Below are 25807 nucleotides of genomic sequence, written 5' to 3' on the forward strand. Positions count from 1 at the left end.
CTGACCTATACAAACCTTCGTACAGTCGTTACATATTACCTTGTATACAGAGTTCCTGGTCCTATCAACCGGAAGGCGATCCTTCAAATGCACTAACACCGAGCGTAAGTCTTCTTCTTCTGGAATGCTACTTCAGTGTTAGCCATATTCAGTTCCCTTCTAATGACTTCAGATGTCCCTGTTTTGTATGGAATGACCGCTGTTCCGATCCACTCCTTGTTGGGTCTTGGTGTTGACACCAATACCCGTCTTAGTAGCCACTTAGTTAAACCCACTGGGTATCCGCAATCTTGGAGTCGTTTTTTACCTGAAGTTGTGCTGCTCTTCGGTTGACCTCTCCCGTACACAGTGCTGTCACTCTCCTAAACATCGCTGAAACTATACTAGCATATAGTGCTTTTGTATATGCAGAGGAGTAGTTTAAGACCGCACCGCTATCTGTTGATTACCGGTAAACAGTGGTTTTTGAATTCCCACCACTCTTGTGTGTCATGCAGTCAAAGAAGGCTAGTGTACCCGATGTGGACTCTACATCCATGCTAAACTCAATGCGAGGGTCCAAAGTGTTCAGATATTGAAACAATTCGTTCACCTTATCCCGCTTTATCACAACGAACGTGTCATCTACGTAACGCCAGAAAACCCTTGGTGCACACTTAAATCCGTTTAAAGCTTTTTGCTCAAATTCTCCCACGTACATGTTGGCCGAAATTGGGGACATTGGTGATCCCATCGCTAAACCTTGTTCTTGAGAGCAAATAATTGATCCGAAAACAAAGTGACTGAGATTTGGGCATACCTTTATGCCTTCAACTATCCCGTCTACATAGAGTTGAGTTCGTTCTTGCATCGTCGTGTCTTCCAGTAAAGTCTTCTCGCTAACTCCACAGCGTCCGCTTTGGGGATATTGGTATACATCGAGTTGACATCAAAGCAGACCAAGACTTCGTCAAGCTCTGACTGAAACAATCGTATAAGGCCAGCAAATTTTGCTGTTATTTTATCTTAGAGCTGAAGGCGAATTCTCTTGACATGGTGAGTTAACCGGTTATCGCTTCGCATATACGTATAAATGTAAGTCATAATGATGTTATAACATCATATATACCATAATGATATCCATAGTACTCGGCAAGATTACTTGTCGTACCCCAATCAAAACCCTGCGCTCCGCAGGTTATCAAGCATAACCGAATTCACTGGCCCTGTGCTCCCGCGAACTGAGCTCAGATCTCACTTCAGTCAGCCGACGGATGTGTTTTTACAAGGGCGTCATGAATCAGACAGTATTAAAACTCTTGTTAGCAGTTATGGCTGTTGGCCCGTGATGAACCCCCAAATTCAGCCTGTAGCATGATGAAGTAGCTCGTGAAAACTTACCCACAGTCGTCTGCTCATGATGACGACCTGTTGTTCTTTCTCTATCACACACATCCCAATGTTCGTACCGGTGTACGATGTTCACACCATTCACATGAACGGGTGACTACATGTAAACAAAAACGACGGGCAGTTATCAAAATAACCCGGTCTATTGTAGAATCAAATAACCATGATTAGATGGAAAAAAGCAAACCGTAAGTGCCAATAATAAACAGAGCAGATATTCGCAAAAGCCACTAGAAGATTCCATCTACGAATTCTTTTGAGACAAACGCATAGTGACCTGGAAACGAGAGGAACACAGTACAGTAATGGTGGGAGATTGGTTACCAAACAAAGGTTTCCCGGTTGATGAAGTTTTGAGAAACGAAATGGGATGTATGAGAAAAACAGCGGCATGGACAACATTAATCAACAAACTGGGAGTGAGGTGGGAGGAATCAGGACTTCCTTCGAGGAACCACTTTCGGGGAGTTGGTCGACGTAGAAGCGTGACCGACAAGAACATTCCTTCTATGCATGCATTCGGGTAACTCCCAACAGAAATGATGAAATTGGCAGAAAAATTTGAATTTTGACTGAAATAACTCCACAGTCTTGTGGATCCGTTATTTACACATAGCACAGCATGGTAAACTTGTGCACTACTCGAAAGCCTACATCAGCTAAACGACAAATGAAGAAATCGGTTTGCTCCATCTAGACACACTTGCACAATAAACACGTCAAATTATCTTTGAGAAAGTTTCTTTTGCGATGAATACTGAGAACTCGAAAAATAATGAGTTACTGTGCCTTGTATGATCATCAATTGGTACTTCCAAACTATGGTGGGGTTTGTGTACCCGAGAGCTTAGTTATCGCAGTCGCCATCAAGAAGGACTCACTTCAGTTCAGCGGTACTGAGTTCTCAATGGAGGATTAGAATCAAAAGCTTCGTTACAATGAATTGCTTCTGTGGTTGAAGACTAGGCACTTTGGTCGCTTCCAAATTCAAGTGCTTTCGCTAAAACACGCAATGGGACGCTGGAGCCATGTTTTGGAAGACAATTTTACTGCAGCACCAGAATCCTAGGGGAAAATTTACACGACATATCACACGTCACGCCGTTTGGACGAGGCTTTGCACCACACAGAGCATGAGTGGTGAAGCATGTCTGTAGGTAACTTACCGTTTTTACTTCTGAGTATATTTGCAGTCCGTATTCTCCCAACTCGCGCCCCAGACCGGACATTTTATAGCCTCCAAATGGAGCTGCCGAATCAAGGGCATCGTAGCAATTGATCCTGATCGGAAAAGAAAAACACAGTAACGACGAAGTGATTCTCATCTGCTTCAGACTGCTGAACGAAAATAAGTAAGCAAGTTTCAATTTGATTTTTCCTAAAAAGACCATGCACATACTAGCGTGCGGAGACAAATTTGTGAACAAATGTATTATCAGAGGCAAAGTCAATTGAGAATCTTCAGATCGAATTTTAACTCTACTTGGGAAGACACCCACTGCTCACCGCTCGTCTCCAGGCAACAAAAGGATCGTTTGCCGAACGGTATTAATTACTGAGTGCGCTTTGGACAGGCCGCCTTATCCGTTGTTATACTGAAGTCCATTGGATATACGGACCAGAGACAACAGCAATGAGCCGAGCACAAGATGGCCGGCGACACCAATAGTTTTTGTTCGATGGTGACCGATGAACTGATAAGCTTTGAGTAGTACGTTTGAAACAAAACGGAAATAATTGTAGAGAAAGATCGTTCAGCTGTAACACCATTCTGGTGCCTAGCTGTCCCACCATTCGAAGAAGGCACGAGGGATGGGATACTGCCAGGTTGTCCGAGCCTAGAAAGGGAAGTCGGGTGGCAGAAGTCGGGTTCGAACCACGGACCTTCCGGTCAGTAAATGTGAGCTCTAACCAACTGAGCCATCTCGTCTCAGTCGAGAAGGATGCTCAATATGAAATAAACTCTTCCTTCAGACTAATTGTCTTTGTGAGACTATAAAAGCCAACTTTTGCAACTACATTTCACTGCGCCTCTCAGCTTGGAAAATCCGTAGACTGAACGGGTCTGCAGCTGCCAAGACTGACATTTGGATGTTAAGCATATAAGTCTATGGAAACATCATTCAGCATGTGACGATAATGCAAAAGACGTAATTCCACTCTGAAAAACCTCCGTACTATCCTCCCACAGTGAATGCATAGACGTTCTTGATATGGCGCGAGTCGGGACGCATACTTAACCACTTAAATGAACGAATAAAGTGAAAAATAGTGAAAAACCTGAATGGAGAATCCTTCGTATATGGAGAAAATTCTGAAGATCTTTTGGGTTCCTGCTAAAATTCGCGTTTACCACTGAATCGAATATTGAATACATCTCGATGAGACCGAAAAATCCATGATGGTACATTTGTTGTTACCTCCACTGTGCAACATGTTTTGTAGTCAAGTAGACATTAATTGCGCACACACTTCGGAAAGCAACTACACAAGCTACAGAACGAAGTAAACCCAATATTAACGTGGATATCGAATCTAAGGGGTACTGGGGGAGCAACTTAACTAGGTCTGAAACGACCCATGACTTCAAACAGCTCATCCACGAAGTTCATCTCACCACCGGTTACCTAAATGGATACTCGCGGACTAGACCTAACTGATTGGCCCCAACAAGAGCAAAACCGACAGGGGGTTGTCAAAGCACTCTCAGCAACCCAATAAATACCATATTATATCAAAATAAGATCAATAGCTGTCCATCAAGTTCTTCAGTTGTTGCCGCTCATTCCGAGCCAATCAATGCCCACCACACTCCGTAGAAGGCTTGAGGACTTCCAGGAAAACTATACACATACGTCCAACTTCAACTGTCGCGAAGTCCGCTGCGCGATACTAGTTACTTTCTTTAACACATGCTACTAGGAGAGTTGAAACGAAACTCGATGAGCCAAAATACGTCGAAAAATCGACGTGTCCGTCAAACCGAGGAAGCTCCAGGAAGATTAATGAGAAGAAACCTGGTTTCGCAGACGTCAACGGATTCGGGTTGCATGCAGTGACCGTCGGTTCCAAGAGGTCAAAAAGGATCTAGCAGCGCCTTACCAACTCAAAAGGACATAACCATGAGGGGTTTCTTGATGCTACTTGGAAGAGTGCTGCCGCATCCACCCAGTAAACCGAAAGAACCGATGTCCGTGTGTGGATCACCATAGTTGAAATATCCTAACTAAAAGATGAACTACCGATGTGACTGCAACAAATGGAAATCCATCCAGAATTAGTCGCAAACTAACTACATGCTGGGAACCGGTGCTTTACGTACCTCGTTTCGACCAGCTACAAATGAAATGGGCGCAGATACTCAAGGCTAGCCTGAGTGAAGTACTCAAGGCATGCTAGTCAAATCAGAAATCTTACCGAACTAGGTTCCCATCCGGTAGGAACCAGCAACATAAACCGCAGGGTATACGAAGGCCCATATCAAATAGGTGAAGTCTCTGACTCACTTCCAATGACCCTCAGTAGCAACCCACGGTAGGAAAGAATGCTAGTGACCGGCTCAAACAAAACATAAGGCTGTGTGGACTTCTCAACGCTAACTACCTAACTCTAACCATATGTCATTCCAGCGCACTTTGGTCACTGTTGTATCTGACTGCTGATCTCACTCCAGTGCCTAGTGCCGGAACACAACAGCTGTTTTCCGAAGAAGCTAAGGCGAAAGTGCAACGGCCTCAAGCTATTTATTGGGGAGACGCTGTTTGAACTTGATCCAACACTGACACACGCCATCTGGCTTTGATACAAGGCTGTATATTTTTGAGGAGTTGCCTGTCTAGTCAGCATCTAGCGGAGCTGGGGGTCTCAGTAGATTTCGGGCATCCAGTGGTTGCTTTCAGGAATATGACCTTCCTGATAGTTACATACTACCGTACCGTCATATCTAATCGCTCAAACCCATTAGGGTTCTAAATACCCTCATCTGGAATATCGCTCATCAGACGGGACACACAAGCAAGGGGCGAGTGAGTTGTTGTTTGCGGCTGCACCCCATCGAACCACGAATGGGCAGGAATCCTCACTAGAAATTAATGATATTCCAGTCTCGTGTTAGTGAGTGGTGACCATCGCCTTGTTGCAGCCATTTACCACCCACCTAGCGGCACAGTGCTCGATGAAGAGAGAACTGTGACAACCACGGGCCATCATAAAACTAAGACACTCACATCTCTCTTATTGTGAGGAGCTTCAATATTCCAGCTCTCCAAGAACAACTCCGTTCTAATATATGTCCAAGGGACCAATCCAAGTGCTAAACCGTTCCATTCACCGTTCCATTCGTGTTCATCCATAGGTTAAATAACGGTGAGCTCATAAATGAATCCGTTTCCCACCTAACACCAGTCAGCCACAGGGACTACAGAGTTGTGGATGTTTACATTCTGATATAAGATATAAGAAAAACCAACAATGGCGAAAATTTGTCCACTTGCATTACAAAGCTTGGGGTTTCTTAGAGGGTTAACTGGTGAACGAGGCGTAGAAAACGTAGGCCGAACGGACCGTCATCATCACAGAAGCTGTATCCCTCACTCAATCTACTCGTCCATCAAGGAGAAAAAACGTTTTGGAAGCAAAACGAGGATGATGATGTTCAAACCATACCAGCAATGGAGTACTCAGGACAGTCTGAAACAACGGCAGAGAATTGAAAAATACCTGCTGATTTGTTCTCAGTCCAATGGAGTTTGTGAAGCTTGGATAGACAACAAAATGCGAGTGAGTAGTGCTGAATTACATTCACGATATAAGTGAATCAACTGGGTAAGCATCGCAATGAACCTGACAGATGCATAACGTATGTATGTATGCCACATAACAAATCTAAATGGACGATGGCACGCTGTGGTCCTTCTCGGGATTTAGAGGTGGCAGTCTTAAAGGAAGGCTGGGTCATTCTTTTCTTGTGAGCATGTCCTCATTTGGAGGCTAGATGGCTCAGTGTTTAGAGCGCACCTTTACTGATCGGAAGGTCCGTGATTCAAAAGCGAATTCTGCCACTCAAATTCCCCTGTCTAAACACGGGCAACCTGGCAGTGTCCCAGCCCTCGTGCTTCCTTTGAATGGCATAGCAGCTAGGCACCGAAAGGATGTCAAGGCAGAACGATCATCTTTCTTATCCCCATCTGGTGGTGTTACAGTCCTGTACATGGAATAGCAAAAAAATAAACTAAGCATGTGCTGTAGAAGAAATTCGAGTCTTAAAAATATTGAATATAGACCCAAGTGTAAAGAATGCGAACGAAACGACATAGTTTTGAACTTAAACCCGCAACCACTCGCTAATAAGTACGTAAACCACGGTATAAACTACATACCACACCGTTCCTGCACGAAGGCCTTGCATTGTGTACATGGCCTTGTCCAGATCTGGCGTAATAATCCCAGCAGCTAGTCCATATTCTGTGGAATTTGCTCGATGAAACATTTCATCCATAGTGCGAAACTTGGTAATCTGCATTACGGGTCCAAATATCTACGGGCCAAATGCGAGAGAGAAGAAAGCGGAGGTAAGTGGGATGACACAGCAATCTGTCCGGTAAATTCAAGAGAACATAAATAGTTGGTGCTACGACAACATTTCCTATTTTATTCACTGTTCCAAACTACTGATGGCTCGAGAGGGGAGAGCACAGACATGCAAGGAAGGCGACAGCTTATAACTGCAGACTTAAGTAAAAGACAAGTCATTCATAGGCCAAAAAGGGCAATGCCTTGTCCGGAGGTCAGCTGCCCCCAGTAACCGAACATCACGTCAATTGGACGGATGTCACGTGCGGACTACGGACGAAACCAACTCATGCCCTGGTTGGTCGGAACGTCAGCCAATCTGGATTGAGAATTTTTAGCTCGATGCTTCTTACCCCCTCACGGAGATTTAAGCACGACCTTGAGGAGCATTCTGTGATGACCCTATAAATACGGTTGTAATAATCTTTGTCTTCATAAAACGGCCGTCTGAAGCTACTGTGCTTTTTGAAATATCAGTGGGGGCGGAGCAGGAAGCCTAGGACTGTTCAGCAAGTAACAACAGCCCCTAACAGTGTCGTTATTCACTGAATGGGTGCCATTGAAACATTTGAGCGCGACGTGGAGCTTCTCGGAACGCTCGTTAAGCACTAAAAAATACTACGGTTCTCCTTTCAAATAGCAAGTGCTTCTCACGAAGCGAACGAAAAGCTCCGACTGTTTGAGGGCGTGCCGGTGTGACTAAATCTCACGCGTTAGACGGAACATCATGACGGAAACCGCTACCATTTGGGTGGGGTTTCTACCCACGAAAAAGCGGTGTAGAGCAAAGTGCAAAGTAAGGAGAATGAAGTGGTCCCTAGAGTTAAACAATGTAAGTCCATGTATTGAGTATATAAAGTGGAGTAATAACGAATCACCGTGTTGTCTGAGCAGAAATCCAGTCAGAATCCTTGACAAAAAGAAGTCAATAATCATGGTCACATTGAGAGCCCCGTTTTAAAGTGAGGGCATGCGAACTTCCACCGGATAAAAAGGCCAGCTTTCAGTTGCCCGAAAACGATAGGCCAGGTGTTTTGAAGACGTTGAGTTCCAAAAGGCAGTGGAATAAAATACTAAGAAAAGGACAACGTAGCCGAATAAGCTGGCAGAAATGACAGGAAGTGGACATGGATTGCGCCAACAGCCTCGTCTTGTTGATGGGAGGGTCTGTGAATTTTTGGACGGCCCAGCTATAAGAAGAAAGTAGGCGGGAAGTTGCGATTGACTGCTTGGACTGATCGAAAAACGATCTATTTATGTCGGTATATCGAACGTTCACATTGTCCATCGCAGTAAATCAACTGTTATTTGCGCCGACGTCATCGTGTGCCAAGGAACACGGGTGAGACCTCCAAATATTTGTGTGCTATTCTGTTACGAACACCAGGTACGAACGATCAGGCTACTCTGAGAATAACTGCTTCTACGGTGTGAAAAAGCGGTAAGCAGTCGATTGCTGTCATCAGAAATGCTGCAGCAAAAACCGAGGATCTTCTAAAAAAACACAGTTACACGAAAACTAAAAACTAATCCACGCAAAACACAAAAGACTATCCTCAGAATGCAAAATAAAAGGAGAGAAGTTGTCGACGGAAAAGAAAATGGGACAGTTTGACAAACCAGTGAATGTAAAACCTGAGGGCTGGGTTTTGCATTGTCATCAGATAGATGCTATGTTCAAAATATTCGAGTTTGAGTAATGGTGCCGTCGCAGTCCGGGTTCAACTGGACGAGGCGCATCATTTAAGATGGTTTTAGATCAGATAGATGCTATGTTCAAAATATTCGAGTTTGAGTAATGGTGCCGTCGCAGTCCGGGTTCAACTGGACGAGGCGCATCATTTAAGATGGTTTTAGAGCGAGAAGCGGGGGGGGGGGGGGTGACCTCATCAAGCTCCATATGAAACTCTCGTCTATGATATTTTTCTACTTCGTGCGCTGTCCAAAAGTTGTCTCAGGTTTTTGTTGGGACGATATTCGAGACGATTGTGTCGCCTTTCCTCACGCGTTTTTTATATTTTTTTCAACTGAATGTGCCGCATAGAGACGGCCTCAAATTAATATTGGGTTGACGGAAACTTGGGAACTATTGACTGTTCCCAAGTAGGGTGACGTTGATCATGGGCAGCTGAAGAGTGTCAGCAACCTTGTGAATAGCATAACACGTCAACGGAGTCACTCTCCATTGTGAACACTGGAATCACCCAGAATTTCAAATTCCGATATGGGATCGGATCAAAGTATCGATACGTAGCTGACATTCAACGACAAATGAACCATACTCGATGACCGATAAACACAGCTAGGATATAGGCTAAATTTAATTCAGGAGTAACCCAGTTCGGAAGTTTAAAACGGGTTGACTGATTGATTCGGCTCTTAATGTGGGAAGGTATTGTGGATGTTGTGGACAACAAATGGTGGTCGACTTAGTAATGCAGCCCAAACTACGTTGTTGCATTGTAATAATTTGAAACCCGCCTGGTAGTTTATGTATCCACATTTTTTCCTATTTTGTTAACGGTTTGTGTATCTAATCTGAGATCTGGAATGGCAAACCACATGAGGTTTCTACATGTCGGGTGATGACGCTTTGGCAGTGTGATCCACTACCACCTATTATCAGAGTAGCGCTCCACCGGAAACAAAGAGACCGTTTTACCACAAAACAGGATTTTTCCAAAACGCCCCAATGCTTTCAAAGTAAGCATCATTCACACGATGAACTTACATTTATGCAACAAGTGGTATGATTATTAGCCCCGGGTAGAATTTCATCGCACATGAGCAGATGTGTTCGTGCTATCTATTGCGGCCAAAGAATTTGAACATCTGAAACATGGACTCTCCCGTACTAAGCTCTCCAGGACCTTTTGAAACAAGTGGAATATCGAAAACCACTTTGCGCGGAACAGAAAATAGTTGAAGCGAACAACCGAGATACTAGCAGAATTCGTTGGTCTCAATTAATTCCACATCACATTAAGCCGCCTTACGTCCATACTGTTTACTGCGGATTAGTGCACAACAAAAGGTGCACGTAAAACCACATCACCAGCAATTGCTATAAAACCCACAACTGGGTGTAAAACTGATGGGAGACGAAATTGTTCGTAATGTGAAAAGTGGGGGTGTCCCATTATACTTGGGACAATCGATAGGCGGCTGGAAAAAAACTAGCGCACACCTGAAAATGATCGTTCGGATAAACTAACCTCTTCTTTGGAAATAATCATATCGTCTTTGACATCCGCAAACACTGTAGGTTGGATAAAGTAACCAGTGGAGCCGACACGACTACCACCGGTACAGAGTCGAGCGCCCTGATTTTTTCCGCTTTCAATGTAGTACATTATCTTGTTAAAGTGAGTTTCATCGACTTGCGGGCCCTGCGTAGGTGGAGGGGGAACAAAATGAAGCCAACAGGGTAATCAGGAAGGGCGGTAGAAACGAAGCAATGTAGGAGTGCCATAGCCCCTTCTTAGTACATTGTCTCTCAAATACGACAAACTAATAGAAAACAATCAACACTGTCATCTAAAAGTTATTCCCAATAAGTAATGTGTTTATCATGAATGGAATGCCTCCCAGTTTCGAATGTCATTCTTATATTTTTGCCGTCAATTATCTTCAACAAGCATGAATTACTTGTCTTCCCTTTTTTATCGCCCTGAGGTGGCTACACGGTTGAGGTCATGCCGAATCGACCATTCCGTGATATCAACTTATATTCATCCAAACTAATTCACTACTGATAATTCAGGACAGTGCTCGGTGTTGAAACAGAATGACCATGGAAGACATCCACGAACTGGTGGAACTCCCGAGTAGATAGAAAACAGGGACAGCAAAGTGGAGTACTGAACCGATTTCTGCGGAGCAAACATGATAAGTGTACCTTATGTTGCCAACAAGCAAACGATCTTCGTGTTGCTAATGGATGAAAGTTACCATTGAAGGAGACGCTAGAAGGCAAACAGTTTAGAAGAAACCTATAGGTATTCAGTTGCTGGGTACGGCTGTCGCAAGAAAGCGAACGTTCTAATAATATAAAATGTATATAATTTATATTGTATACACAATATATTATACATAGCTATACAACTATATGGCCATATATATAACCAGAGTGGAGTCACATTATGGGAAAAAGGGCTAGCCCACCAAGATCTGATTGACAGAGGACGTTGTGGTGTACTTTTAAAGAAAATTCCTCCCTTTGGAGTAGTCCGCTTCACGTGCATGAAGCGATGTTAAGTTAAAAACGATCAATTCTCACGGAAGGCAGACCAAAAGGAATAAAAAGTTACCTGTTGAGTACTGACATCAAAGGGATCTCCCACAACGCGTGCTTTCGCATGCTCCGTGCTGTACTCAACAAACTTATCGTAAATGGATTCCTCGACAAAGATTCGCGAGCTGGCACAACAACATTGGCCCTGATTGAAAAACAGACCGAAATTGGCCGTGGATACCGCCAGCTCCACTGAAACGCAGTAGATAAGGGCAGATAGAGAACCGAAAGTGTGAAGAAAGCCGCGCATTATGTGTACACAGGCACGTATTGAATAGGTTGTTTGATACAATTAACCTAAGGCCAAAATACGGTACACGATGTTACTGTTACGACCTTGACAAACTGACATTAGCTTATTGAGTGGGTTGATTCCCGGGGTGCTTTTGTATTGGTCAATTTATTTTTCCAGAACTTTGGTTGTCGCAGTCTTCGTAAAATCGAGTGAGTTTCCTTTTCTACCAGTAACAGATAGTGGAGCATGTTCGCCTGTTTTCAAAAAACTTAAGCCGGATTAGGGCTGTTAAAACCAACTGCATATTTAAATGAATGGATGAATCAGTAAGTGGAACACACACAGCTAGAAAAGACCTCACCTACCAGTTTGATGGTCGGGCGAAATTCAGTCGTTTAAACCAACTATAATCACAAAGAGATAAAACCAAAAAGTCTGTACAAAAGCAATTCGTGAGTCGTCAGCCGTTAACCGAGTGATTCAGGATTATTAATTCGTCTGAGCTATTTAAAATAATGCTTGTTGATTGATATCCCTACCTTAAATTGAACACACACGGATACAGTTCAGCGAGTATCTGTTTGAAGAAAGGTTGACTGCACTATTGACCAGGTCTTGCGATATCGCATCTGTTGGAAAAAAGACTAAGTCAAACTTACAGAGGGTAAAGTCAAAACCTTGAACTGCTGATCATTTAGATCGTAAAATGTCGGTTGCCACTTCAAAATTATCTATTTGTTTGACCTACCGATGTTATAGCGTACCTGACGTACTAAGAAGGCAATTGTTCCGAATAAGGGTACGGCTTCAGAAATCCAACCTTGGAAACGCGTACTGCGTCTCAGCAACACTCCCTATTATCAACATAAACATTCACTAAACTCGGTGGAAGATCATGTCAACTTGAAATTAGAGCTCACTTCAGTTTGACAGGGATAGTTTGTGGGAGCTGAAATGCGATGTGAGGAAACATTACCGTGTAAAACCCAACCTACACGTACCACTGGTCAGCCGATCGCAACGTAAAAGTTAGGCATTCAACTCCGACTAAATTTCGGATTCCGCCTTAAAAGGACAGGTGAACCTAGATGCAACACACTACTCATAAATTCGCTGAAAACCCTTTGACAACGGACTAGTAACATACATATTGACTGATTAGTTGCACAGTGTCACTAAAACATAACCAGTGGATAAAATGATGGCATTTATAAACACGAACAGCTCTTATCGACCCGGCAGTTAAAATAACCAGGCAACAGAGGTTGATAGAAAGGTGGTGATCACAATGTTGGCGGTTTTTGCTTGACGAATAGGCCCGGATAGCTCTATCAGTATCAGAACTGCAGTCCGTTGGGGGATAAGCCTACACTACAAATAGGCATCGCAGGAGCGTTGAGCCTGATTGAAGTAGATAATCGGACGGCGCCAAAACGATTGTTCACTGGGATGCAGTCCAGCAAAGCGCGTTCAGCTCTGGGGTTAAGTGCAGTCCCCACGCTATATATTCCACAACTCATTGCTTCTGAGTCACAGGGCACTGAAGGAGGAATGTGAAAGAGGTGAGTTCATCCTTGGCGTTCTGAGATGCATAATCATGCTTGAATCTTGTGTGCGTGTTTCGGAGACAGCCCATATCAATTTCAAAGGAGTACAAGGTTTCATCTAGAATTGCCTGTTTGCCAAGTTGACATAGAGTACGTACGTTAAAAGCTCCTACATAGAGAGGATTTCTTGGATTTAGAAGGGTGTTACTTTGTTTATTGTTAATAGGCAGTGAGGAGCCTAAGGCCCTTCGGTCCGATAACTGACAGTCAAATTACCCAGTGTCCTTTGCTTGTGTGGTGGGAAGGGGTTGGGGAGGGACATCAGTGAACAGCGAACTGCGCGGGTAAATGACACTTCCCAATTATCCAGGTCGAGGGCGGGGTTGATCGAAGTATTCCACCTTGAGCCTTTTACTCAAAATTCTGACCTACAAGGCAGTGGAAGGATGAAGGGTTTCCTTGGGGACCCTGCCCGAGGCCGATGACTCAATAGTCTGACCTACTCAGCTATAGGGGGTTGGCCTAACCTGAGGGGGCAGGGAATAAGCAGCTGCACACAGCAGGTGCCTTTTGGGCAGCACTGAACTCTTTGGCTTCAAACGTATTTCGACGGCAGTCACGGCTAACCATTGGGCGATCAGAATGTGGGCTGCCTTTTCTAAAGGTGCCTTTTGGGCAGCACTGAACTCTTTGGCTTCAAACGTATTTCGACGTATTCCTCGGGGGAAGGTCGCTCCTTCCATAAATATGGACATGCTGGTCACCTGGAGGAAACATCTTACACCTACTCCTATTGTAGAGGACAGTACGATTTACCCCCAGACCGCCTTGTAGCACGATTACTCGTAGTAGGGGATGTGACTGTTCCCATTTGGCCTCCCTGGCACGATTGCACCTTAGGGAAAGGAGTTACAGCCAGCGTGGCCAGCGGGATCATTGCAGCACTCAAGCCCGACCACCACGTCAAGGTGACAGCTTTAGGCTGGAAGATACGGGAGTTGACAGCGTTTGCCAAGTATATCGCTTTTCTGTGGTATTCCCAATTAGATTGGTTTATTAGCAGATGTTGTCATTATCAGTTTGGCAGTTCCTGGAACCACACTCTTGATTATCCGTCCATTTGGATAACCATTGGTTCTTACCTGAGGCTTGCTATACGGTATTCAAGCAGATCAGTCCAGCTCAGTTCGCTAAGGGGTGTGTTAGAGTTATTTTTCGTCTTAGTGGCACAAAACTATCAGAGTCCACGTGGGCTGTCTCTAGACACAGTTCTGTGACGAACCCGCCGGTAACCTGGTAAAATCGAAATCCAAAAAAACGAGAAGAATCATCTGTCTACGTCTCAAAAGTGAATGCCAGGATAGGTTTGCCTAAAATTTCGCAAGAGGATAGACGGCAAATTTCGAGCCACCTGACACGAGGGCAAAAATGCACCCTATGTATCGGCAATAGGGATTTCTGATGAGTTCACACCGGAAGATTTTCTACCAGCAAAACGAAGACGCTGATCTACCAAAATACTGTTGCTGAATTTTAACCACAAGAAGAAGATGTCGGTTTACACCCGAAAATTTTTTTATCTATTCCTTTCCATTTATTTGGAAAATATAACTGGCTTAGCGCACAGCATGACAACTTTTGTAAGAGAATAGACAGTCGCCAGTATAGTCAGTCAGTATATCAGCTGCAAAACTTGTACCAGGGACATATTGGTTCCAGCTGCCACAGTTTCGATGCGCGGAAAGCTGTAGAGACATGGCAGAAAGTTGGAGACTGTTGCTGACACCGATGGTTTATTCTGTATTGCTCACGAAGGAAAACAATCCTTGTTGTATTGCTTATGGGCTCGGCTAAGCCCAGTGACACCTTTTGCACTCTACAGCTGGTTCTAGCTCGTTGGGCTTCTTCGGGACGATAGTTTGTTGCATGAAACTGTGCCCTTCTGTAAGACTGGGAAGTAATGGAGCGTACCGATAATTTTCTCTTGGATATCTTCACAAACCAGCAAGTTATTTAAACCCCGAGTAAATTGCCCATTCACACTACATGGTACGAAACGGAATAGGTTAACCAGTCCAAAGGTGTATTATTGGAGTTATGTCAGAAGTACACTTTTTGCAAACAGACAAAGTCACAAGACTGTGCTCAGCTGAGCAATGTTCTGAATACTAAAATATAACCTCGAATTCGCGACTCCAGAAAGCTAGGCGATCCATCCTACCTCAACCCAACCATTCAGTCGAATGCCATACTCAGCTGGCCTTCGTTATTGGCCTTTCAACTGCCAAGCTTTGCGAACAAATCATGACAGCGAGGAATTCTGTGACCCACAGCAAAACGATCGTCGTAGTCTTGCTTAACTGCCTCCATTCCCCTGGCCAGTATGCATAGACCAATCAACTTTCCCGTCACCAGTGCCTTTGGTCTGGTGGTTCCCTGCAGTGTTGCGTACATAGATGCAGACAAATCGGGACAACTTTACTCTTGTGAATAGGGATAAAAACCATTTCATGTTTGTTGTGTTTCTAAACTTTTTTTTGTTTTTTGGTGATGCTATTCATTAGATTGTGTTGGTTCGCTGAAAATCATACATTCGGATGGTTACTGAATGTTGTGCGCTGCCTGAGTAGCAATCCCTCTCTAAATTACGGTGTGAGGTGCACAAGACCCCAGAAGGTATCAATCCTTCACTTCAACGACACACGATGGAGAGGTATGATTATCCTGGAGTGAGCTACATCAACGTTGGAGACCATTAAAACTTACATAAATGAAACTACTCACAAGGTTGTTGAAAATTCTTCGACAGCCCACTACTGGTTGAGCCCTTTTGGGTCTCATCAGGTAGGCGCAGTCCCCGAGTTTCCGTCACCCTTATGTTCTACTTGAACCCAAATTCGACTGTTTTTGAGAAATAAACTCATTTGCAAATCAATTTGGTTTTCACGACAGACTCAACTGAGTCTCTCGTTTTATTGGATGACTTAAAAGTTCAAGATCACATAATCACCATCATCAGCTGTAAAAACCGTGGACTTGTCGTACAGCGGTTATCTACCACAGTTTGGTCCACCAATGATCTGGGGAGATATGGTAGGTAGCTACGTATTGTAGGCGGGAGCTGATAAATTGGTTTGAAAATACAGGACTGACAATGGACTTCTAGGTGGGTGGTTGGGAAAGGAGTTATGCATTGAAGGCAACAGTTCACACATGCGACCGATTGGTTATTGATTTGACTCCAGGTTATAATTTCGCCCGCACTGGACTGTGTTCTGGTGAGCTGATGGCATTTAAACTACCGTAGTACGCGAAAGCATAACGATAATTATATACAGAGCACCGAGTTTAACTGATGATAACAGTTAAAACTTGAATTCCTCATCCAGCTAATATTTCCACATTTTTAACCTCCCCTCATTGTGCTTTTTCTTTTCTGTAAAGCTTGGTCGGCGCAGCTGCGATCCTCACTTGGGTTGCGAACTACATGGTGGAGGCCCCCGAACTGCTGGCTGATTTGGCGTCTTACGGTGCAATACAGCCGAAGAAAACGGTGGTTTACTTGGACATTTGGATTTTCGGCATCACCCTGAGTAGGCTAAACATAGGGAGGAAAGCTCTTTGCTGTGAAGTCAGACGGTTGGGTATAATACTGCATCACCGTGTCGAGTAACTAGATCAAAAGGATCGTAGTCGTCTACCGTTTCCGAAGACGAGGTTGACACAGCTCAATCCTCACGGTCCGTGATAGCATTCTTACGGCCTTCAACCAACTTCGCAGTCGATCATCAGCCCCGAAAAACCTCATAAACGAAAGAAGAAAGCCATTCGAGATGTCCTCCAACTGGTCCACCGACGCTTGTTGTCGAAATTCTGAATCAATGTTGAATCGTGTTTCATATATGTCTGGAAGTTGTCTTGCAACAGCAACTTCTTCCCATTCGTGAAACTGATATTCAAGTCCTTTCGCGGAAGGCAACGTCGGAGATCTCTTCGCATATACAAATCGTCATCACGCACAATTTTACTGCTCATATCAGGAGCACACACGGGAATCGACCTAGGAACCGTTCCACTTTTGGTCATGACCAAGGTGATTCGAATACTGTAATCACATGACTGATTAGCCGCTACCGCAAGGGGTTCGTGTGAAAACGGCGCGGGTACACAACTGTACTGTACAACGGCTGGTGAACGCATATTTTTAAAACACATTGTCTAAACTGTTCCATCATTCGTAACGGCAACAAAATTCAGATAGCAAGACGGCGGTAATGAAGATCGATGGGTTGTTCGTTTGAGAGTATTTTTGGCAGTTTTCACTGCACTGGTGATCGAGCGAGAGTGTGGGTTATGAGTGGTTTCTTAGACATGTTTTATTTGCTTTTCGGCTCCGATCTTCAAAGCCTGACAATCTTCCTCTTAAGCAAGGATTGGTATCAGACGGGAGGCAGGGTGCATGCACTAATATACACGGCTAAGTATCGGGCCTCTTTTTCTTTCATTCTCCATTCACTCTCCAAATTTTTGGTAGCGTTCATTATTGAAGTCGGCCTTCACATGTTTTTAGGACCGATGTGCGGGGATGGTGAATATTTCTCTATTATGCACCCGCTATTTATGATGATTTTGTAAACACACACGGGCTTCCCTACCGCTGCAAATTGTGGCCGTAGGAGATTGCCCTCTTTGCTCGCAGCCCGGATGTTTACTGCCTGACAAACCAATATCAATGTTCGCGAAGTACTAACCAGAACCGCTCGTAGACAACACACATTCGTCGACTGAATGTGCTGCAGACAGTTGACCTTTTGGCCTCTTCGCTGGCCTTTCGGATGTTTGCACACCAATTTGGTTCTAACGAGATACTCCACTGAATCCTAGCTGAGCAGCTTGTAGGTAACACACAATCCAACTAAATGTGTCGCACAGAGGCTCTCTCTTGTTTCTGTTGGTACAACATTCCAGCATACTTTCTTCAAGAAAACTGCGTGTACGGTTGCTGAAAACCAAAGATGTTCAGCCACGATTCAGTTGGGTTTCCCGGTAAAACAAAGTGCGTGTGCAAATGGGTATCATTTCACAAATTTCATACAATTTGGGCTCAAGTATAACATACGGTTGACGGAAACTCGAATCTGTGTCTACCTGGTGTGCCACAAGAAGGACGAAATCGGTTGCGCGCTGCCGAAGAGTCTCCAGAGACCTTGTGGGTAGTTTCCTTCAAGCGAAGCTACCCCTGTTTTGTTTCTTGAGTTACTAATAGAAGACAGCCTTGGGGGTGGACATTTATGGCCTAATACATCAAACAACACAGGTGATATTGTACAGGTTCTAGTTACTAGTGATCAGCTAAACAAATGAAAACCAGCAGACTTTGAAGCCGCTTGTAGGATAAAAATTACCATGGAACGTTAGATCAGCGGAACCCCTCCGGAATTACAGCTGTGGACGAAGCGGAAGTCACCGCCGTAATACACAGCAACTGATGATGACCACTCAACGCCAACACGTACCCAAAGGTTGGTACACTCCTCTGGTTATTTCGAACAATCCTTTCAGGCACTCCAGTTAACCGCCGGCCGCGGTGTTCGATCGTAACACTGTCAGGCCGGACAACATGTACTTTTGAACTAGGGTCTTCCAAGCACTAGATTGCCTCGTATGGACTGCAGTCGTTCGTTACAAATAAGTCGCTGTAGGGTTTCTCTACAGTCCATCTAGACGTAATATGTAGAGTACGTGAGTTGTGTTAGTTTTGAGGGGCGGTTGAGTGGCATGATCAAATATCTCAGACATGTGCCAAATGGTTGCCTTTGATGGATATGTGATTTGTTGGGCTTTACTCAAGTGCACGCAACCTCGGAAGCGCCTAAAACTAGTTTGGCTAACTATTAATTCCCGCAACATTTTGATTTAGGCATCGAACTCGAAGCATTTTGTTGGCACTATTTTCGTTGCTCAACAACCATGCTTGGGAAAATAAATTGTTGTAAGTAACGAGCGCCTTCTGATATAGCCTAAGGACCGTACGTTTGAAATACATTTTGGGTGATGTGACAAATTCTGATCAGGCTTTCAGTGAAGAAGTTAAGTGAGATAAACAAGCAAAGGTTGCTTCGAATGTCATTTCAATGTGCAACACATCGTGATGTGCATACCAGTGGTTGTTTGGTCTAACCGAATATTTGTTATTGGAAACACATTGTGAGTAACCTTTCTTCGTTACCGTTTCATTGACCTGATTCCAACGGACACAAGTATGTTCTGCATCCTTGTTCGTTGCTCGTAAAATTCGTTATTTTCTTCGTTCGAATGTGACATTTTTTGGGTTCAGGCGTACAGCACATCCAATTTGCGATTTTGGCTGCTCGCAACGCGTGTATCCTCGGACGTTCTACGTATCCTGGGTGATTTTCCACTATTAGGAGAGTGTATGGTGGAAACCTTCGGTAACATTTCCCCGGTGGATTTCAGATTGTGACTTATCGTTTGGATCCTGTAGTCGAGCAAGGATCCCAAAGTTTACCATTCTTCCCCGTTCTCTTCGTCATCGACGCCACAGCTTGTGCTGAACACTGATACTTCGCTACTATTCAACCGGAAAGTGTATTACCCGCACAATCACATGGGACTCACTACTCCAATTCTTTAGAACGCATTCGCTCGGATTTTTTCAGAGAATCACTTACTGCACCAAACGTACATGTGTGTTTCATACCAAACATCTCTTCTAAGCTCTCCTCTCCGTTAACTTCGCTGTTATTCTGTATGGGATTGTTCGTTTGCGCCACCAAACGAGGAGACAACATCGGTGCCTATAATCGACTCATCAAACGTGTCAAGTTTATACAACAAAATTGCGTTGCTCATACTCAACACTGATCAGTTTACTGCGCTCCCACCGATAGCGCGTTCCCACTTGTCGGCCGAGACGCCGGAAGTTTTTCCAGACATTTGCAGGGTGGATTTAGTTTGGAACGCAACACAGTTTTCCAGGAAACTATTCGAAGAGGATTTTAATTAGGAAACAAAGACTAGACTTTGTCCGAACAGACTTCCAGCTTGATTGCAAACAACTAAAAAGAGCAAGGTCGATTCGTTGTAACTCCAAAATGATGGCAGATGGATGAACACAAAAAAGTTCAAATTGCAAAAATATGCTTCAGTTTTAAAAGGCGCCATCCTCACAGAAAATGCCTACCTTATAGACCAATCGTTCTAGTAATGAACCCTCCCTGATCTAACACGCAGCCCAGGGGAACACGAATGAGCAAAATCAACTGGTGCTACAATGTCCACTGAGGATTTTTTCAGTTGCAAATTTTCCAAGATGTCATTTGTTCGATTGACTAGGTATGCATTACGGTAACATCACAGGGGTAGCTGTGATTTGTCAACAAACACAGAAGGATCTGGCCATGTAAATCTGACCTGGTTTTATCGAGTCACTCCACCTCATTGTCAGTCAAGCATAAACCGGTTTATGCTGCGGATAACGCTCTTTTTCTAATGAGGATAAACTCTGCTGGACCACAATAAAATCCTATTTTTATTCACTCGAATGCCGTTACATAAGGATTGCGTTTGCTTTCAAACTTGTCTTCTTTCGTTCATTTCACCATTTTTGTTTGAACAGTCCTCCTCCTTTCCTGGAGGACTTATTCCGCTTACAACACAGCAGCATTGAGACTCGAGGTTTACCCACAAACGAGCTTATCAAGCCCATCCTTAGTGGTTCATCATCATCATCATCATCATCATCATCATCATCATCATCATCATCGCCAGCATGACATCAGTGTTCAACACCGATGCTTCGCTGCCGCATCTCGTACATCTGCTACACATGGTTTGAGTGTGACCGTTTACCGGTGCATGCTGCTGCGCAATTGAATTTTCACCTCCATACAGTTTAAATTATTCTGCTAATCCACAAGAACCGTAGCAACCAGATAAAGGACGTTAAGCTGCGAACAATAGATGAGGAGCATAATCCTCCTCGTAAGTTTGCTGAAAACTCTTTGATAGCCCACCACCGATTTCGTCATTCTAAGGGCCAACTAATCAGATAGACTCACTCCCCGAGTTTCTTCCTGAACCCAGATTGGACAGATTCCGACCAAAACAGTCATTTGCATATCATTCTGTTTGTAATGAGACTCATTTATGACACGAAACTCCCGCCTACCTTATGAGTCCTAAGAATGGTGAAACCGGTCGTGGGCGGTCGGAGAGCTTTCGGAAAAATTGTGAGTGGTGTCCCTCATGAAAATATGCTGCAACATCTCGAAAATCATACAAAGTAAAACGTAAGGTGGCATAGGTGATATTCCGCTGAGTCTCTCATGAAAACCAAACTGATATACAATGGGTGGATTTGTAGAAGTCTGTCCAATTTCGATTTAAGTAAAACATACGGGTAACTGGCATAAGCAGGGAGAAATTAAATGTTGAATGACGTCCCGCGTGAACGCGTAATACGGACGTTGTTTGCACCGGCTGAAGCAAGCCGTCCATCTGGATAGCTTTCGGGTAATTTCGTTACCTAGTATCCGGTGTGCGTGCAGGTCTAAAAAGATCGTGCTGAAAAAAGGATCGTTAGATCTCGTTGAATTCGTATTAAGACCTAGAAGAATTCGAACACACTGTCCCGGTGATGTCAAAAGGTGGCACTAAACCGGATTATGAAATGAGTAAGCAACATCCAACAATCTACCAACTTACTGTCAGCATCGCCGAATACGATAAGTGGACTCTTGCCTCCTAACTCAAGGGTGAAACGTTTCAGGCCGTGTTCGTACGCGTTTCGCACCACTAATCTTCCAACTTCGGTCGATCCCGTGAAAGCGATTTTATCTACATCCGGGTGAGCCACGAGAGCTGCACCTGCGGTCCCACCGAACCTGCAACCGATTTTAAGACGATTGTAACGAGGTGCAATTTTTTTAAAAATCGTCGAACGCACGAAATATAGTAAATGGTCCCAGTTGCAGGGATGGGTGTGGGTTGGTCAAATGTGATATTTATTCAAAGTGGACGACTGAGAGCTAACTCGAGAGTCGAGAGGTATTTCGAGGCAATATTAAGTTGCTAATGAACGTTTTGGTATGAAGTGCTACAGGGACCAAGGTTCAGAGTGATTGGTTCCCTGTTTCTCTGAGACCTTGTGCCTTTGAAAGGGTCGGAACCACTAGGGCAATCAGTAACGGGTCGGTTCCGCTACAACCACTGCTGTCAAATTTGATTGAATTTCCGAGTGGAAACGCTCCACATCACTTGTTCTATACCATTCATACCAGTAATTCATGGTCGAACATAGGTTAGCCGGGAGACCTTTCAGTCTCATCTGCTAATCACACGGACTGTCATGTGGGTTCCGTCCTGAGAGACGAATCCAACCAACAACACCAACCAGACCCCTCATAGCATCTGTTGTGTTTTGTCCACCTCAATGTCTTTACCATTCAAAACTGGGAAAACAAAAAACTCTTCTTATTAGGCGGCAATTCGTCATGCGTGGAGCATGACCGAGGCATATCAGCATGTAGCGCTGGATGCATTCCTAAAGTGAAGTACCCGCTGCCTCACCAAACACCCATTTCTCGAAAACGTCACTCCGAAGTCATGGAGTCCAACCGATTTCAGCTATGGTTCTGCGATATCAGTAGTCGACGATCTGAAGATTTTGTTGACCCTCCATCCTCAATGGCCAGTCGCGGAGAATTTACAACACTACATTCCACATTGTCCTCCAATGATAGGTCTAACCGATGCCAGCAATGGTGCAAATTCGTAAACGCAATTCTTACCAGACAATCGTGCACTGACTCCATTTGTCACAATATGAGGGAGAATGCAACTTTCGAGATATGTTCAATGCTACACAACTGTAAGTGTCTCTCTTGAGGCCAATGAGGCATCTCTAAATAATTTACTTCACGAAACAATAACTGGCACATTGTGGGAGCGACGTGCTGAAGAACTGGAAAACCTTGATTAAATCTCCTAGCAACGTTTGTGCTTTATCCCCCTCTTCAATAATACAGCCTGCATACTTTAATTCGACAAGGTCTTCGCTTGAGATCTCAACAGTGAGGTTTCAGAGAACCTCTTTAGCTCAACGATGAGACTGAACTAGCAGTGAGGGTGGGCACCCTGGTACCTACCCTGAAGGGACATTCTAGATAGCGCCTCCTCCTCCTAGTCTGCCATGCCCATAAGTAGTTGAATGCAAACAGCATACCTCGAAAAATATGCCCATAAGTAGTTGAATGCAAACAGCATACGCTGCTCGAAAAATTCCGGATCAGCAAACGTGTTGGGGAGAACGATTCGTTCGATAAGATCGAAACATCATGATGATCGAACATCATGATTTCAGGGCACCTATGTGCGTGTCGCTGCCACTTGACGGGGTGCGGTTCGGTACACACAACCATCTTCCGGCCGGAATCCTGTTCGCCGTCATCACGTGCTCCCATGAGATGACGTAAAACAAGTAACGTGAAACGTCTGTCTTGGTCACAAGCAGCTCTTGACGGTTCGGATGGCCAAATAGTTTAGTGTTCAAACTAGTAGACAGGTAGCGAGTTCGAGACCCCCACGTTTTCGTGACTGGACGGTCGACAGCAATAGCCCATTGTCTGGCGCTATACCAGTGTCCATTGTGATGTCAGCATCGCTCGATCGGTCATATTCCTTCCAGCTTACATCGAATTCTTAGGCTCACGCAAAGTCGCACATCTCGCTTCCCGCAAGCAGGCCTTCTGTGATCAAACCACTGATGATAAAAAATTGTACCAAGTGCCAGCCAGTCATCTACAACATAGTTCCACCAAAAAGCTTCCTTTCACTTCCAAGAGAGAGCGCATCCCTTCTCTTTGAACTAAGACCACCTCGGTAGGGTCCAATGAGATTTAATTCGAACAAACTTCTTCCCCGAAAAACCAAGATATAAAACGTATAAACACAGTTTCCTTACAATATCTGAACCATATACGGCGGCTGTTCAACCATAATAGGGCCGGGATTCTCCCCCAGATTGATGGGGACCTCAAAAGACAAATTCCGTCTGCATACTACGTCGTTCATGGTCGATCAGAGCACGCAGAAAGACCAAATAAAAGTGATCCTTTCTAAGTAAGCTAAACTGTTTACAGAGGCTTCAAGGAGTCACTTTTGACGAGCTATCCCTTTAGACAACCGGGCCGAACGGCCGATCTGGAGAGCGAAAACAAATATACGATTCAGACAACACTATCTGGTTTTGACCATTCGGATGTTCTGCTAATATCCTGAACGGTCCAAGGTATTCATAATGAGCCACTTCTTGGTGGTGTAGCTATCACTCTCTAAAGAGAACGCCTGACCACGGCCAGGTCTCAAAGACCAACCAAGAGTAGTCCCCTCTAGAAGGTAGTTCACAACAGCCGTCCCTCTCAGCCTCTCTGTCAGAGGAAAAGGAGTGTGGTCGTTCCATTCTAGCAATTTGCCAGAAATACGCATCGAGGAGTCCGTTGAATTTAGTCTCTCTTGGGGATGATTTGTCTGTTTTATCCACGATTAGATCCCTTTAGGAAAAAACCACCAAGAAAATTTCACCTCAAAGGAGTAAACTGTATGTCTGATGAGATGAATTCCTGGAAGGAAAATACCCCCTAAATGGTCAGTGTTCTGACAAATGATAACGATGGATAAGATTGTTGACCCAAATGATCCTGTTATGTAGTCTAGTCACGTCTAGTTATGTTCATTGATTGAGGGTTAGTTTTGTTACGAGTAAAAACAAACTTATGTCTACAGCCCACGGAAACCAGCATATATATTAAATGTGAGCCTGAAGTTGCTACACTATCATACAAGCCCCATCCATGATCACCAAGCACTTTATTCAATCTGGCAGGCTCAGCATATTCTGAAGCAGCATCGATACTATCGGTTTGAGCTGGCACCCAGTCCGCAAACGTGAAATCCGATCTGCAAGCAAAGAAAGCTGATTTACAATTTCTTTGCGCCAAATCACGAAGAAAGCCACTAAGTTTGGTCATCCCTGTAGGGAATCAGTACAAGAGCACCGTGTGTTTCGTTTCGGTGAATTAGATCCCTGCTGAAAGCTACAAATGTCTCATAACAGCTTAGTGACCGATTTACAAAGCTACCGACCCTAGAGGTGGTAATATATAGCCTCAAACGCCTCTGTGGTTATTTCAGAGTAACTAACGAGTAAATTACCAAACCAACGATTTTCGTATCTCACCCAGGGACAATGTTGACTACTCCATCGGGAAAACCAGCTTCCTTGGTCAACTGGGCCACCCAATTTGCCGACAGTGGGGTCTGTTCTGCAGTTTTCATCACGACCGTGTTACCCATTGCCAAAGCAGGTGCGAGTTTCCAAGCTTGCATCAACAGTGGGAAGTTCCACGGAATGATTTGACCACATACACCAATCGGTTCGTGTCGCGTAAAACACATGTAGTCACCATCCAAGGGGATCGTCTTTCCATGGTTTTTGTCGGCCCAACCAGCGAAATATCTACATGGCGAAAGTTAGAATTGAGCAAACTTTTGTGTATTTGTCATGCTAGCACTTTGCATGGACGTGGATATCTAACAAAAGGAAACATACCTTAGCTGTTTTCTGGAGCTGACCCTACAGGCTGCATGGTTTGGACCCGGCAAATCTCGTGCAAGCCACGAGCTGCACAGCCTAAACACCGCCAAAGTCCAATCACTTGAGATTTTCTCTGAGTTGTTTTTTCCTTCAGG

General features: G+C 44.3%; 1 protein-coding gene across 1 annotated transcript in view; it reads right to left on the reverse strand.

The window, feature by feature from the left end:
* Positions 1–1524: 1524 nt before the first annotated feature.
* Positions 1525–25807, reverse strand: part of T265_11661 (hypothetical protein) — a gene marked incomplete at both ends in the record, with an annotated part of 40743 nt that continues 16460 nt past the window's right edge. Inside the window, 7 exons of the mRNA XM_009178373.1 lie at positions 1525–1666; positions 2556–2670; positions 6768–6925; positions 10176–10349; positions 11271–11446; positions 21764–21942; positions 25296–25574. Of these exons, the coding sequence (XP_009176637.1) occupies positions 1634–1666; positions 2556–2670; positions 6768–6925; positions 10176–10349; positions 11271–11446; positions 21764–21942; positions 25296–25574 (1114 nt within the window). The remainder of the gene's footprint in view (positions 1667–2555; positions 2671–6767; positions 6926–10175; positions 10350–11270; positions 11447–21763; positions 21943–25295; positions 25575–25807) is intronic.

This window comes from Opisthorchis viverrini (genome assembly GCF_000715545.1).
Source record: "Opisthorchis viverrini unplaced genomic scaffold opera_v5_543, whole genome shotgun sequence".
Lineage (NCBI taxonomy): Eukaryota > Metazoa > Platyhelminthes > Trematoda > Opisthorchiida > Opisthorchiidae > Opisthorchis > Opisthorchis viverrini.